At 40.7% G+C, this 17,325-nt stretch overlaps 1 protein-coding gene across 1 annotated transcript in view; it reads left to right on the top strand.

Moving 5' to 3' along the window:
* The window catches only part of DGKI (diacylglycerol kinase iota), a 456,754-nt gene that overhangs the window by 181,053 nt on the left and 258,376 nt on the right, over positions 1-17,325 (top strand). The window contains 2 exon segments of the mRNA XM_063725794.1: positions 7,570-7,644; positions 9,328-9,384. Coding sequence (XP_063581864.1) covers positions 7,570-7,644; positions 9,328-9,384 — 132 coding nt within the window.

Raw genomic sequence — 17,325 nt, 5'->3', positions numbered from 1 at the left:
ATGAGTCACCACACCCAGACGCACTATTTTTTCCCTATTGTGGGCAGAGGGCTTCCATTCCTCAAACAGTCTAAGGGCACCTCATTACTGTTGCTTTTGGGATTGCTTATTGCGAGAATGTCTATGTCCCGGTGGGGGTTTTGTCTCCTAATGTTTCCTAAGCCAGCAATTCTCCAGGCTGGGGCTGGTTGAGGGGTTAAGTGGGGAGAGAGCCTATGTCAGAAGCCCTTTCTCCTTTCTTCCCTCCCCTTTTCCTTTCAGAGTAACTGTGTCAGGCAGTGTTCTTGGTTCTCAGTGCTGGAATATAGCAGCATGGAAACACACAGAGAAATCTCCACCTCTCTGTAACTCTGTAATTTTGAACCCCATGGCTTCTGGGGAGTAGTTCTGTTTCCCCTTCTCTTGCAGCTCCTCATGAGACAGAGCCTCTGGCTTCTTAACACAGCCAGTATACCTACTTCCCAGGTTTGAGGGCATCCTACTCTACCTGCCGGTAACCCCCAGACACACCGTTCAAACCTCCACACTCAACCACCCTTGAGCCCAGTGACTCCTGTACATAGACACCCAGGAGCCCAGGAATTGTCCCGCAGTGGACATGCCAAAGCAGGTCTCCATGCCTTTTCAGAGGCGTGGGTGCCTACTACATAAAGAGACTTCAGATCTTTTTCCTGCTAGAATGCCTCTTATTTTTTTGAATATACATATTTTAAGCCCAAATTAAAGAATTTGCTTTCTCTGCTAGACCCTTTTTACTGGTTCAGCCTCAGATTTTGCCCTCCTCTAGATGATAGCTTTTCTTGTCTGGGCTGTTGTTGAGCATGTAGCCATGTGTGGCTCTCTCCTGTGAATGGCCTTTTCTACCAAGTCCCTCTTGTCTCCTGAAGTAGCTTGCCAGCTCTTGCAAGGACAGAAGCTTCCTCCTGTTTATATCCTGTACAGCACTCACATAGTCTTATACACATAGTGATGGTTAAAATAATTGGTGGACTAAATTTCCATAAATATATTCTGGAAAAGTCAGCAGTAACAGATTGTTTCAGCCATATGGAATCTTCTCTTATGTAGGATACCTCAAACCATCATGATTCCAGATACCTGGCATCTACAGATTCAGGAGTATTGGTGTATATCTGAGCGTTGCATGAGTATTTTGGTGTATCCTTTGTAAGAGTCTCCAACCCAACTTCTACTTGTTCCTACTGCTTTTCTTCCAGATATTCTGAGATACTTTTGGCATCATCCCTTATCAAGGGTGTTGATTGTTGGGGGCTATCTCAGAAGGTTTCAGCCTTTACCAAGTCCTTCTCTGTCTACAGATCACATTGCACAAACACATGGGGTCTTTACAAATGAAGGCCTGCCCTCCAACATGGGCCACCACTACTCAGGGTCTGGGCTGGGACCTTTTAACATGGAGTGAGGTCTCTCTGCAATTGAACCTCTAAGGAGAGGTCTGAGTTTCCACTCGGGTCACAGACTCCTCCGAACATGTGGCATCTTTGCTCCTTGGTCTGGAATCATGAGATCCTGTTGTCGTAGAAAGAATGAGTGATACACTGAGGATAAAAGGAGTGTGCTGGGCTGGGCGTGGTGGCTCACACCTGTAATCCCAGCACTTTGGGAGGCCAAGGCAGGTGGATCACAAGGTCAGGAAATTGAGACCATCCTGGCTAACACAGTGAAACCCCGTCTCTACTAAACATACAAAAAAATTAATTAGCCGGGTGTGGTGGCGGGTACCTGTAGTCCCAGCTGCTTGGAAGGCTGAGGCAGGAGAGTGGTGTGAACTCGGGAGGTGGAGCTTGCAGTGAGCCGAGATCCCGCCACTGCACTCCAGCCCAGGCGACAAAGTGAGACTCTGTCTTGAAAAAAAAAAAAAGGAGTGTGCTGGAACTTCAGCTGGCCACCCTCCTGGCTTGTCCAAAATGTTCTATATTCTTTTGAAGAAAAAGAGAAGCCTACATGAGTGACGGTGGAGGTCAGGCTTTGGCCCTGAAATCATATTAATGGAACTTTCAGATAATGTCATTCTTCATTTTTCCTAATGCCAATTTATAGATTGCATCCCAGACTCCCCTGAGAAGTAGAACTTGCCAAGTATGCTTGTCATTTTTTCTAATTAGGTTTTTAAATAAATCAAAGAACTCTTGTTTTCATTTAGCTTGGATTATACAGCAACAATGTTCTTCTGTATGTTGCCAGAGAGACAATGCCTACTGAAAGGACACCAGATTCCTGACATTCTAAGAGCTTAGGAAGGTTCCTCCCCTCCACTTTCCTAAGCATTCCATTAGCCTCACCATGAAGAGGAGGAAAGGACAGTGCTGCCAGAGCTGCATGGCGCCTCCTCCCTACCCATCTCCAAGATGCTGCTGTGGACTGGGCTTTGTGGTCTAAAAGGGAAGGAGAAGCGGGAGGAGGAGAGCACTCTGCTGGCCTCTCTTGCAGCCCCTTTGCCTGATTTTCAGCCTTCCCTCGGTTTCTAGTCCTCAAGGTGAATCTTCCCATCTAGGAGGCTAAGGGGTAGAGAAACCATGGGGGAGAAAGCTGGGAGGCAGCTGGGAGTAGGCCTGGCCCAGCAACCTCCTCTGTCCTTCTTCCTGGCTTCTCACCATGTGGCCCCCCTCTGGCCCTTTCCCCAGCATGTCCCATCTGCCCCCTTATGCACTCACAGTATTGTTGGTTTCTGCCTGGAGCCCCTTTCCTGGCTGTCATCCCTTTGCTCACTGTGGCCTCATAGCTGGTGATTCCTTGCATTAGGTCTGGGAATTCTGGAGTGAGGTGTCATGAGCTCAGACTTTGCCCTGGTGTTTTTGGTCCTGGAGCAGCCTCTGGCCTCTGAGCTCTTCTGAGATGGGGAGACTAAGAGCGGGTTGCCACACTGGCTCTTTTCCTACTGCCTTCCCCATGTCGCATCTCTGGTGATTCTACCTGTCGAGGTGGGCAAGCTCAGTGGCGGCTCTTAGGACCGCAGCAGAAGCTATGTAGTCAGCCCCACTGCAGGAAGAAATAAGGCTTGCCATGTGCCTTCTTCAGAAGGGGACAGCCAGCCTTGTTGTACCTGCTTCCTGGGTGTCAAACTTCTGACAATTGGTAATGACAGATATTTAATTTTATTTACCTTGGGCAGCAAAAAGGCCCCAATCCTTTTATAAATCACAGGCCTGTGAAAGTAGGTAACCCCAGGCCCTGAAGGACCCACCCCCTTCTCCTTTCCTCCCCTCTCCTCTCCCTTCTCTCCTACCCTTTCCCATCTTTTCCCCTTCCCTCTTTTTCATCTTTGTTTTTCATCGTCATCTTTCCCTTCCTTCCTTTCCTCTTTTTCTCTGTCAAACTCTCGACTCCCACCAGATATTCATTGTTACTTAGCAGAAATCACATATCTTGCTCAAAGGAAGAAAAAAATCGCTTTCTTGGTACATATAGCTCAGGGACTTTGGCAAGGGAGGTAGTTGGGTGGGATAGGATTCAATATTAATCTCTTTATTAGGGACAATTGTATACTCTCTACCACTGCCTGCCACTGATGCCTCTGTCCTCCTCAATCCCCATTCCCTGCTCCAGTGGTCTAAAGCTGTGACGGTTTTTCTCCCTTGCCTGCTATGAGCTGAAGATTGGTGGAGAGCTGTCACTACTTTCAATGCCAGCAGTGCCTGCAGCATGGGAAATATGTAGGATGTGTTTTCTCTTATAACCACTGTATGGCTGCTGGTGAGATCATGCCCACCATCCTAAAACCTAGCATATATATTATTGTGTTGTTATTTAAGTAAATGTTGGTCATGTTTTTATTAGAACAGTGTAATATAATGGAATGTGATCTATACTGTGTTCCATATTGTCTTAGTTTAAACAGATATGTTCCCCCCTCTGCCCACCCCGTACGACACGCCTACAAATAAGTTTCTTTTGAATACCAACACCAGAAAAATCAGGAAACCCTTAGTAAGGATGCTTAGGTGCTGTTTGATATTTAAGGCAGTAAGCTCAATTGGCCTTTAAATTCATTGATGAGAGCAAATTATTGTTTTTTAAATAATTTTAATTTTCAAACATGTTTCATGTTCTAGGCAATATTTATTTAAATTATGTTTTTGTGCTAGGTTCTATAACAACTATGTCCCAATGTGAGGAATAAGAGCTAACCTACTGAATGCTTCTATTTTGAGACGGAGTCTCGCTCTGTCGCCCAGGCTGGAGTGCAGTGACGCAATCTCGGCTCACTGCAAGCTCTGCCTCCCGGGTTCACGCCATTCTCCTGCCTCAGCCTCCCGAGTAGCTGGGACTACAGGTGCCCGCCACCACGCCTGGCTAATTTTTTTGTATTTTTAGTAGAGACGAGGTTTCACTGCGTTAACCAGGATGGTCTCGATCTCCTGACCTTGTGATCCGCCCGCCTCAGCCTCCCAGAATGCTGGGATTACAGGCATGAGCCACTGCTCCCGGCCCCTACTGAATGCTTTTAAGTGACTTTTCTTGGTTTAATTTATCACCTTTCATAGAGAAGTAAGCACTGGCTCATATAAGTTATTTGGGAAAAAGTGAATATTTGTAGTATTTAGAATGTCCAGATTCCTGCATCTTACCTTTGTATATAGCTGGGAACTTAAAAATGAAAAATTGCAAGCTAACTAAGCACAAAATTCTATGTGTTTTGGGCAATTTCTGTCCGGAAGCTTATTATCCAACTACTTCAAATAACTTTAACCAGTTGAAGTGTAGTCATATGCCGTGAAGTCAGTGATTAAAATTTCAGATTTGCTAAAACAGTTTCCCTCAATTAAGGAACTAAAAATCTGTTTACTTTTCTACTATGGCAAAAGACCTTGGACCTTTATTCAGAATTTATTTACTTCATATTACATATGATTGTAGACTGTAATTATCTGATTTCTCAAATTAAAAGCTGTTGAGAAGCTGCCATTTAGGAAATTGAGAGCAACAAAAGACAGCAACACTGACTCAAAAGGAGCTCTACCCAAACAGAAGGATAGGAAAGAGAAAAATGACTGTTCTTTGTAGTACAGTGCATCATGTTGTAGTCTTTTTGAAGAAAAATTTAGAATATGGTTTATATATTCTGCCTCAAAAGGCACATAAGTTCGTAATACATTTTAAGAGGATCTTTTAAAAATCAATATAGTTCAGTTAAAATCAGTTTTATAACTTACAGCACTCGACACCATATATTATCATCTGCAGAACGTTGCACTTCAGTTTTTCCATATGAATGATGTTAGTGCATTTACATGATGTTCCAGAAGGCTGGGAGATAGCATATCTTTAACGCACCGGTTCTCAAATTCTTCTAGCCCAGATCCCTTGTGCAAAAGATGTTTTGACTCAGAATCCTGATTTGTAAAACAAAGAAAGGAGAAGGCATTCCATTTCATTGAATGCATGAGGCTTCCTGAGTTTTCTCCGTGTCTTCCTGCATCCTCAGTGACTTTCATAGCAGACTAAGAAATCCCTGGAACTCCATAGAATTTAATGCAGAGCGTAGTGTCAAGCATGAAGCTAGACTAGGACAGGAGTTATTGGCAAGGAGGGAGGCTTTTCAGGCATCCTTAAATCACAGCCTGCAAGTGGTTGCCTACCTGTGGTAATATTGCTTTGCTTATCCACAAAGTAATTTACTAGGAGTTTTATGGGAAATGAATAGACTAAAATCAACTCCAGTTTCCTTTGTGTCACTATAACTCTGATTAGCAATTTAACTCAAATGCCCCATGCATTTTCCACAGGTGGTGCCAAAGCATTGATTCGCACCAGGATATCCACAGGAAACAGAAGGGAAACCATGATTTGCTTATGGGTGCTCTACCCTGTAGAGCAAAATAGAATTTTTTGATTGTTCTTTTGATTGCTACTGCTGTGCTACTACGATTACTACTTCATGTTTTCTTGTTATTCCTCCCTCTCCTTCTTTTTCTCTTCTTCTTTTCTTTTTCAGTAGTAGAACAAGACACTGTTCAGTAGTATAGATGCTTTGGTTTCTTTTATCATTGTTATGTGCAAAAGCAATTGTCAAACATATTTCATGTGCTACACCATGTTCTTCCCTCAGGAAGAGGAAATCCAAGAGTGATAAAAGCATCTGCAAGCAGAGTAAAGGAATCTCAGTCAGTGGATTTCTTCTGCAAGTTTCATGGCAGCGGTACTGCAGTGTTTTAGGTTCTTTGTTGGTGGCTGATAATGTGTAAACACCCCATGTTGAATGAATGCAGCTGTCCAAGACCTATGAGGCTGCGTTTTCTTTCCTAATGCTACTCCTCCAAAGTGGTGGTTTGCAGCTCTTCAAATCTCTGGCCACAGCAATGCTTTATTTCTTCTCACCTACCTGACACAATTGACTCAAAAATTATACCTCAGCAGGGGAAACCACTCCTCGGAAGGGGAAGGTTGCCGGGAATCTCTAAGAGGACAGGAACTCAGGACCTTTCACACTTGGATGCTTTGATAGACCATCTGACAGATAGGCTTAGTTATAGTACATTTCTTTCAGGCTCAAACACAGAAATTATTCATACAAATTCTCCTTCCAGTCTGTCCTTTATAGAGAGAGCTGAACTTTCCTATCTTAGATCCTGCATGACACTGGCGGTCATGAAATGTAGATCTGTTCATTCATCTCTCTCCATGCAGTCAATTTTTTATCATTAGAGAAAAAGATAAACTTTAGAAAGTTTTATTTCATTATAATTTTAAACTAGTACTGACTGTCAGAGAGGCTGAATTGTGTAATGCTTATAAGCATGAGCTCTGAAGCCAGACCACTTGGCCCTGCTGTGCCTTAATTCACTGACCTTGGGCAGTTTTCTCATCAGTAAAATGGAATTAAGAATAGGGCCTGTTTCATAGGGTTGTGAGGGTTAAGTGAACTACCATTTGTGAAGTGCTTGTAAGAGCACATAGCAAATACTATATTCCTATTAGCAGCTTTTCCTGCTTTTGTTGCTGTTCTTATTATTGTTTCCTGGGCGTAAAAGCTGAACTTGCCTTCCTTTACTTCTGGAAGATTTGGGCAGAAACCGAAGTAACTTAGTCTAGACTCATGCCTGGGATAGAAGCCTAAAATGACTGGCCTCTGGAAATCTAGACACTTTGGCAATAGGGAAAGAAAGCCTGTTTTCAACTTACATCTAAGTTTGGATGTTGGTCTTGTCCCTTAGCTACTTGAGTGATAATGTAGAAAATATTTTAAAATAGAAGAGAATAATGCCTATATTGTAAGGTTCTGAAACTTAGAAATGACAGAACAAAGAGCCAGTTCTTATTATATGCTCAAAATATTGGAGCTATTATTGTTGTTATTATTTGAAGAGACAATCTAGCCCACCCTAAGTCATGCAGATATGGAGCTACTTGGTGAGTGGAGAGACTGTTGATAAAGTTTGTCGGTTTATTCAATATTTAAGATAAAGTTTTAAATTTGCTTTGTAATAGAAACAATTACAATATTTGCTGTATTTATGTATATATTATATATGCCCACTTTAATACTAGGGAACTCTTCAGAACAGACTGTTAACATTTCTTTCTTGTCTTTTGAATTGAATGTTGTAGAAATCAGCTCTCAGGAGGAAGTGTGCAGTCTGTAAAATCGTCGTCCACACCGCCTGCATCGAGCAGCTAGAAAAGGTAAGAGCGCGCCCCCTGCTGCAGTTTTGTTACATTGCAAGTATTTGGTCTTCAGAGGCCTGGTGTAAATTTCTAGTTCCAACTTTTTGAAAACAATGCACTTAAAAAAAAGCTGGAAGTCCAACATTATTACCAGATTAATAAAGGAAAGACAATGTTTAAGGGTCATTCACTCTCTTGTTTGCTGAAGTGTAATTTGATATCATTTTACGTTGACTCTTGGGAAAAGGAGTAACACAGTTAGATGGAAAAGCCTGGTGTGCACTGATTCTCTTATTATATCATCTCAGTTCAAGCATTACTATTCACCCATAGGCTCTTCCACAAGCTGTTTAAGAAGGAAGAAGTTCTATAAGCTGTTTATAATTGTTGTTCACATATATCTGACTTGTGTGGTGTACATCTTCCCAAAGTGCCTGCAAGGGAGCGAGCCACGCTGGAAGCCGGCTCTCACTCTGCTGGGGCAGTGCTCCTCCTGTTGCTGCTCAAATGTGTGGGTGGAACTGGAAGTGACATCCTGGTGGTGGTGTGCCTCCAGAATAAGTGGATTCGGCAAAGTCCATTTATTTGCCATTTAGGGGATGGGAAAGGCTCCAATAGTGAGTTGCCTGCCATCCTCTTTCCTTTCACACTTCCCCCTCCATTTTAATGTGTGTGTTTCTCTGTCTATTATCTATGTTCTTGAGCTGTCATGGGTAAATGCATTGAAATATTTTAGTCCCCCATGACATTCATTTAGTTTCACTGACGTGACCTGTTGATCCTAGCTGATATCTTGTGGCAATGACTACCAACATGTTATCTTAATATTTTCTTTTCTGCCCCAGCTTCACTTACTCATCTCTGCCTTCATTCTTTTGCTCCTTTCACTTTATTGAGTAGCTAACTGAAATGTCAATGTGCCTACTAGGAGACCTCCACATCTGAAAGAAAAGCAGTGCTGAATCCTTTTATAAAGAATAACTCTGGGCTGGGTGTGGTGGCTCATGCCTGTAAACCCAGCACTTTGGGAGGCCGAGGCGGGCGGATCACGAGGTCAGGAGATGGAGACCATCCTGGCTAACATGGTGAAACCCCATCTCTACTAAAAATACAAAAATTTAGCCAGATGTGGTGGCACGCATCTGTAGTCGCAGCTACTCTGGAGGCTGAGGCAGGAGAATCGCTTGAATCCAGGAGGCGGAGGTTGCAGTGAGCTGAGATCACACTGCTGCACTCCAGCCTGGGTGACAGAATGAGACTCCATCTCAAAAAAAAACAAACAAAAAGAATAACTCTGTTGTCTTTGAATAATCATCATAATACTAAAAAAACTCAAGTTTATAGTTTCTACTTTTACAATCAGAAACTCAGCTGGGTAGTTTCAGCTGCCAATATCTTTCCTCTGGCTCTTTCTTATCTCAGTTTCTCAAATTTATGGTGTAAGAGCATTATTGTTTAAAGATACTTAGATTTCATTTGTGAGAATGAAGGAAAGGGGTTGGAGATATAGAATCACCTGGGATCTCTGTTGATTATCTAATGTGATGATTTCAAAAGACTAAGAAGAGTATTATTCCTTGTTCTTTGGAGGTTTTGCTTTTCAGTCTCAATATCTGTCACTGTTGTTTGTTTTTTTTCAGGTAATTCAGTCTAGTCTGATGCTTATCTCTAATATAATATACTTTTCTTTTTGAATGACAGATTAATTTCAGATGTAAACCAACATTTCGAGAAGGAGGCTCAAGGTCACCAAGAGAAGTGAGTATTTCAGAGCTTGATTTCAAGTATCACCTTTGATTTCTCATTGATTCAGTGGATTCATAGATATTCACCAGGGAATAAAAAATAAATTCTATTTCTGTTGCACGCCAATTTTTTGTTAACACATCAATAAATACAATCAATAAAATCTTCAAGTCTTTTCAACATGTGTACACTGGACTTTATTCTCATAAAATGTACTGGGGAGTTAAGGTCTTACCAAATGAACCAGAGACTAGAGGAAGGCGGTAGTGATAGAATTGAAGGGGTAAGAAAGAAATAGACTTTTATTATTTATTTATTTAGAGACAGAGTCTCGCTCTGTTGCCATGTCTTCTGGTTGATTTTAAGTGCATTTTTCAATTTTGAGTGGGTATAAGCCATTCATGGGCAGCACAGTAACTGGTTATTCCTATAAGCCCTGGAGTCAGACGGTCTGCTTTCAAAACCAGCCTTGATGTGTGTGATCTCGGGCGTCTCACCTAAGCTCTCTAAATCTCAGTGTTTTCATTTGTTAAGTAAATAAATAAATACATCATAAGCTAGAACTATATTCAGTTCTCAGTCCCTGACCCTCCAGTCTGGTCATGAAGATACACAGGTAAAGAAGAGTTGTTATTGATGTGTTAGTGGGAAGCAGTGGTATGACAAGAGGAGATAGCACTTATTTGTTCACATTTTATTTAGCAGAGACAGCAAGCACAGTTCAGGCAAAGATGGAGAAGGCAGGGAGGGTTCTCAGCCTTCCTGTATTATTCTGGACAGTTTAGCTCCAGGCCCAAAATTGCACTCCCCAATCAGTGAAACAAAAGCCTGCAATGAACAGAACCTGTCCTCCTAGAATGTAGTTCATCCTGCCCAGCAGTCACTCACTGCCTCCCAAACATTACCATCTTATACGGTATCCTCCTTAAGACAAAGTCTGGTAAAAATGATTTCTGATAAGCATACTTTCTCAGGGAGACGAGGTTCAGTTCCACTTACAGATTTACCCCTTGGAAACCTCCCCAGCTGGTCTACTCCTCAAATCAACTCTGTGTAGTAACAAATAGGAAAGAGAGGAAAGGGGTCAGAGAAGGGGCTTCCTGGAAGAGGTGGCAATTAAGCTGAGACCTTAAGGAGCTAACTAAGTTAAGTGAGAGGAGGGTGGTTAGGAGGTGAGTGGCAAGAGCCTTCTGGATAGAAGGAAGAGCACACAAGTCCAGGTGAGAGAGGGTGTACTGAGTAAGACATGAGATCTGAGATAGCAAGAGCTGGACCTTGAAGGTCCTTGTAAGCCGTGCTGCAAGTTGAGTGTTTTATCATCAGGATAGCTGGGAGGTGAGCATTAAACTACTTAATCCAAATATTGTTCAGGCTGCAGTGTGGAGGAAATACCATGCAGTTCAAGAGTTGGAGGCATAGAGACAACTTTCAGAAGCCATGCTAGTAATCTAGGCAAGAAATAATGGTGACATGAACTAAGAATAACATTGGTAGATATGAGTTTGAAGGAAACAAAATTGACAGGATGTAGTAATTGGTTGGATTTTGGACATGAGAGGAGCCCAGACTAAACCAAGGTACTGCTAAGTGCGTGCACACACACACACACACACACACACACACACACACACACCTGAAAAACTGATTAGATGTTAGAAAATGAGTTGATTTGAGGATGGGGTGGGGAGGTAATGAGTTTAGTCGTAGAACTGTGAAGTGTGAGGTATCCCTGTTGTCGTTAACTGGAGATGCCCAATAGAAGGTTGAGTGGGTATTTGAGTTTGGAGCTTATGAGGAAGACTAGGCTGGAGGTCAGACATTGTGAGTCATCAGCATATTTACACAGTAATGAAAGCTGTGGGAATAGATGAATGTGGAGAGTGGGAATAGGAGATATCTGAGAATCACAAACATTTAAAGAGAGTTGATGAAAAAAGACAACATGAATATGAATGCTATAATTGCTAGTGACAATGCAAAAGGATTGGGAGAACATGTGGAAAGACAGTAGGTTGGGATGGAGCTTGTAGAAAGAGAAAAACATAGTCGTCCCCATCAGTTGTCTTCTCCCACTGTGTTTGTGCAGCATGGCAGCAATAGGAAGGTTGTGGGCCATGCGCAGGGTGAGGAAAGCTGGAGAAGAATGATAGGGCTGTGGTGCCTCAATGCCACCCAGAGTGCAGACAGTGTGGGCCAGAAGGTAACTCAGTGGTGACTCAATTGAAGGAGGTGCTTTATTTAGGAAACTAGAAGGGGTAGCTTCAAGTTAAGATGGAGTTTATGACTTTCCAACCAGGGGATTCACCTTTAGCTTCCTGCCCTCCAATATGTATCTCTCTCAATTGATAGGTCAATGTGGAGGCAGGGGAAGAGAGAAAGAGAAACAATTGTAATCGTTCAATTTTTCTGATACAAGATGCTTTTGGTTTTCATTAGTCTGTACCACTTCTCTGAAGCTAGACCTTCCATAAGGGTTTTGGATATTCTCCCTTGTCTTCTTATCAAGTACTTGAAATTCCTTCCTTTTATATATTTTCATCCCCTCATTTCTAGATAATTTCTATCAGCATAAACACGCTCTAATAATTTCTGTCTTTAAAAAAAACCAAAAACATTCCTTAGCCACCAACTGTGTCTTACCTACTGCTCTAATTCTCAGTTTTGTGGTCACTGCCAAGCTTCCAGAAAGTGTTAACTGTATAAATTATTTTCAGTATGTCACTTTCTAGTCATTGTAACCTGTTCTGATCTGATATCTACTCTATCCATTTACTGAAATTGCTTCTTTTTTCAGTGTTGCCTATGATCTCCTATATGCTAAATGTATTAGGTATTATTTATTTTTCTGTTCTTTCCTTATCCAGTCTCTCAAAAATATTCAAGATACTACATATTCCATCCTTCTTGGAATGCTCTCCTCTCTTGGCTTCTCACATCACCCTTTCCTAATTTTCTTCTTGTTTCATCAGATGGCCCTTGCTATTCTTTTTCATTGCTCGCTCCCCCAACCTCTGCAAATCCCTCTGAGCTTAGTTCTTTTCTATGTTCTCTTCTCTCTGCCCACTCCTGTTAGAGGAGCTCATCCAGTCTCATAGCTTCAAATAGCATGTGGGTTGACAACTCCTAACTTTACATTTCCAGTCTGCCTTTCTTGGAGTTCTACTTGGCATGTCTTTTGAATGTATCACAGTCATCTCAAATATAATACATCAAACAGTAGACTATTTCCATCACCATAAAAATGATTTTAAGAAAATCTTATGCACCTCAGGAAATGAGATGGCTGTTGATCTGGCTTCTCAACTGAGAAAACTAGGGGGTCATGTTTATTCCTTCTCTCATAGACTCCCCACATCTAATTCATTTGCCCGTCCTTTCAATTTTATTTATAAAATGTATTTCAAATCCATCCAACTGTCTCCAATTCTGTTATCAGCACCTTAAAGTAAGATACTGTGACCTCTCCCCTTTGACCAATGCAATAGCTTCATGATTCTTCAGTTTTCACTTTCAATCCACCCATGACTTAAAGGAGTGATCTTTCAAAATGAAAATCAGATTATTAGGTTGGTGCAAAGTAATTGAGAGTAATGACAAAAACCGCAATTACTTTTGAGCCAACCTAATGTAATTTTCCCTGGCTTAAAACTCTCCAATGGTTTCCATAACTCTTAGAGCAAAAGCAAACCCTCTGTCTTGGCATGAAAAGGTCCACATTGTCTGGCCCTCTGCCTGCCTTTCCAGCCACGTCCAGCTCCCACATGAACTTTCTTTCCATTTATGAGGCATATACCAAGATATTCCCCACCTTTGGATATTTGTGTATTTCACTGCTGTACTGAAAATCTCTTTGCGTGACTGTTTCTTACAGTTAGGCCTCAGTTCAAATATCATCCCCCTCAGCCATTGTCTTAGTCTGTTTAGGCTGTTGTAATGAAATACCATGGACTGGGTGGCTTATAAGCAACAAAAATTATTTCTCACAGTTCTGCAAGCTGGAAGTCCAAGATCAATGTACCAGCGTGGTCCAGTTCTAGTGAGGGCCCTCTTTGGGGTTGCAGACTGCCACCTTCTCATTGTATTCTCATGTGGAGGAAAGAGGGTGAGAGAGCTTTCTGTGGTCTCTTTTATAAGGACCCTGATTGCATCCATGAAGAGTCTACCCTCATTACTTGATCACCTTTCAAACACCTCACTTCCTATTACCATTGCGTTGGGGTTTAGGATTTCAACATACAAATTTTGAGGGGACACAAACCCCAGTCCTTTGCAGAGGTCTTCCTTTACAGCCACCTTTAAATACATAGCATATTGTTCTTTATCAAAGTATCTTGTTCTTTCTTTTCAGGGCACTTTGTATACCATAATAATTTATGCATATCACTGTTTGCTTGTCTAAAGAATATCTCCCTTCTTTAGTGTAAATTTGGGGAGATCACTCATAGATTTTCTCCTAAATTAATTGCACCAAAACACGGAGTATGTGACTGATGGATATCTGCTGACTGAATGCATTTACAAAGGTATTCATTTCTCCCAAAATGTTTAGGAACTCTTAGTCTAAAAGAACATTTTGAAGATGAAACTTATGACTCACTGACTATGACCCATTTGATATTCTTAATTAAAAATTAAGAATTCTTACTGCTACTAATTCAGATGTTTATTTAGTAAATGAAAGAACATTTGCTTTAGAATTAGTTTGACCCTAGTTCAAATTATACCTCTGCTTCGTTTTCACTAAGTGTTAAGAGTCTCTGGAGCACAGATTGTTGGTCACTATGCCCTGGCATTTGCATAGTGCCTGACATGTGACAAGTTGTAAATAAATATTTGTTGGAGTCATCCAAGTTGAATCTTTCTGGATCTCCTTTTTCTTAGTCATAAGCCATAACGGATTGGGTTATGATTTCTAAGATCCTTTCAAACTCTATGAAATATACATATATATATATACATATATATATAAAATTTTTTATTTCTATAGGTTTTTGAGGGACAGGTGGTATTTGGTTACGTGAGTAAGTTCTTTAGTGGTGATTTGTGAGATTTTAGTGCACGCATCACCTGAGCAGTATTTACCGAACCCAATTTGTAGTCTTTTATCCCAGTTCAACTGGCTGTTTGAAAATAGCCAAGCAATTGTATTGTGTATGTTTGCTAACAATACTGAATATAAGCCCTGAAATAATGCATTACCAATATTTTAACACCTGTAAGTAATAGCCCTTTCCTTGCCCAGTACTTGAAGTTGTTTATGAATAATTCAGAAGTTATTGATGAGCAATAAAAAGGTTTTATGGTGTTAGAAGCCTTGCTTTCCTATCTTAACAACAGTATATCAACAGTCACATTTGCAGTGTTAAGGATCCTGAGTCCAACGTCAGTTCAGCAACTTAGGAGCTCTTAATAATGGTCAAAAGAAAAGAGTGTGAGAAATTAAAGCACTTGGGATATGAGGATTAGAATAAATGATTCTATAGTAACTTTTTTTCCTTATCGATGAAGGCGATTGATGATCCTCCCCTCCTCCATGGTAACTATGTGATTTAATTGTCAAAGAAATTAGGTGGATAATTCCATTCAATTCAACACACATGTATTGGATGTTTGCTTTGTTCAAACTATAATTAAGCAGGAGTAGAATAAATTTATATTGGGCCTAAAAAGAACTCTGAACAGAAGGATGCTGGACATCTCAAATCACAGAGCTGTAGCTTGGAGACAATTACTCATTTTCTTGTATGATAGTGATTTTGTATAAATTAGTTTATCAATCCATGCCTTAGTTTTCAGCTTATTTTCTAGGAAGGATGATATTAAAAATATTTAACAAATGGTAGAGCCATAGAGAGTAATATTTAAATAATAATTTTTAAATGTTCTTTTTTATTCCCTGACTAAACTATATGATATTCTACATCTGCTTACCAAATTATATACAGTAGTCCCCTCTTATCCATGATTTTGCTTTCCAAAGTTTCAATTGCCCAAGGTCAACCACAGTCCAAAAATACTAAATGGAAAATCCCAGAAATAAACAATTCATAAGTTTTAAATTGCATGCTGTTCTGAGTAGCACGACGAAATCTTGTGCCATCCTGCTCTGTCCTGGGATATGAATCACCTCTCTGTCCAGCATATCCACTACCTGCCCATTCATCACTTAGTAGTTTTCTCAGTTATGAGATTGAAGAATCGTATATGTAAAGTTTGGTACTATCCCTAGTTTCAGTCATCCACTGGGAATCTTAGAACATATCTCCTGGGAAGAAGGGATAACTGTGTGTTGCAGTGCAAATGATGAAGTCAGTGTTAAGATTTCTAAATAATTGTTGATTTATGGAAAGTGTTGGTTGACTCTTTTGAGTAGAGCTGTCACTTGCTAAATGATCCCATGAGTCAGCCATGATTTCACACAGGTAATTGCATCAAATGTTTCCAACATGTTTCTTCTTAAATTGATAGTCATTAGGTGATTTATAATCTCAATAACTACAGATTTTTTCTGAACATCAATGATATTGTTCCTTTTCCCTCAGCTTCTGCTACACTAACAGCAATTATATTACATTTTTCTATTCTGTATGATACTGTCTGACATTTTTATATATTCAATATTTCTACTACTGAATGTCATTGAAATCATTTGTTGGTGTGTCATGTTGAAGTAGCGTGAGCCCTGTCTTGCGGAACAGAGGAAAGGCACAGTGACACAATGGTAAGAGCACAGATTCTGCTGCCAGCCTGTCTGGGTTTGGACCCTCACTTTGACCTTTACATTTTGAGTAACCACTTCTATGCATTAGTTTCCTTATCTGTAAAATGAGAATGATGTTGACCATTCAAGTCAAACCCTCTGATAATGTGCCCTACTGTAGTGTGAATTGGGATATGCTGCAGTTGGCAGCTGGCTCCGGTTCTCCCTAACCCTTATTCCTAAGCAGGCGGTGGACTAAGGTTCTCATCTTATCCGTTGAGTAGGCAGATGCTAAAGGTGTCAGCAGTAGCCTCAGCTGCAAAGTAAAGAGGTAGAGGGTCCAGTGCCTTCATCCTCAGTAGAATTTTTGTACTGAACTAATGGGATAGATACTGATAACTGGGCAGGTGATTCTGGAATTGCCATCACTTTCTTGAAAGCCACAGCCAGCCACAGGACCCAGAATTGTCCATCCATGTGGATATTTAAGATTGTACAGACAAGCACCACCAGCTGGGCCTAGCCCAGCATTCTGAGATTCTTTGGGGGAACCAGTAACATTGCTCAGACAACATGATTTGTTTTCAGAAGAGAGAGATCGTTGGAATAGGATCCTGGAGACCTATTATGTCAGAAATTAACATTATAATTACTTAATAATGAGGAGGTAGAAGTGGTCTCTAATGTTGAGGGGATGCAAGGGAGGAGTCCGAGAGATGGTAGGGGCACTAAACTGCAATTTCCCAATCAACATATTTCAATATTTCAACAACTCATAGGATTTTACTGATATATTCCAACTAAGTGGCGTCTCTACTCATGAAAATTCTCATGAAGATTAGAAGAATTATTACTTATAAAATATTTTTTAAAGTGCATGGCTCACAGTACTCAACAAGTGTTAGCTATTATAATTAGCTTCTTTCTTAGAACAATCTAAGCTTGTGTCTTTGTTTTATTAAACTGTGGTAGTAGGAAAAGTGAGACAAACATTAAACTAAATTGTGGGACCATTGTACTTATTTATATCTGATTATAGTTAAAAGGCCATTATTCCTCCAGGGTCTTTGTTTAGTTTTAGTTTAAGTGGATTTGACATTATTAAGAGAAACAGAGGTGGCATTTCAGTATTGATAATGCTAATGCTTATTAGTGGTTTCTCGTCACTCTGAATTTCATGCCTTGATATAAAACTTTTTTTCCCTCTACACTGATCTATTTTCTGTCCATCTGTACTTACTAATAGAACAGTG

This window comes from Pongo abelii, chromosome 6 (assembly GCF_028885655.2).
Source record: "Pongo abelii isolate AG06213 chromosome 6, NHGRI_mPonAbe1-v2.0_pri, whole genome shotgun sequence".
NCBI classification, from domain to species: Eukaryota; Metazoa; Chordata; class Mammalia; order Primates; family Hominidae; genus Pongo; species Pongo abelii.
Note: the sequence above shows the minus strand (reverse complement) of the source record. Positions and strands in the feature narration are given on the sequence as shown.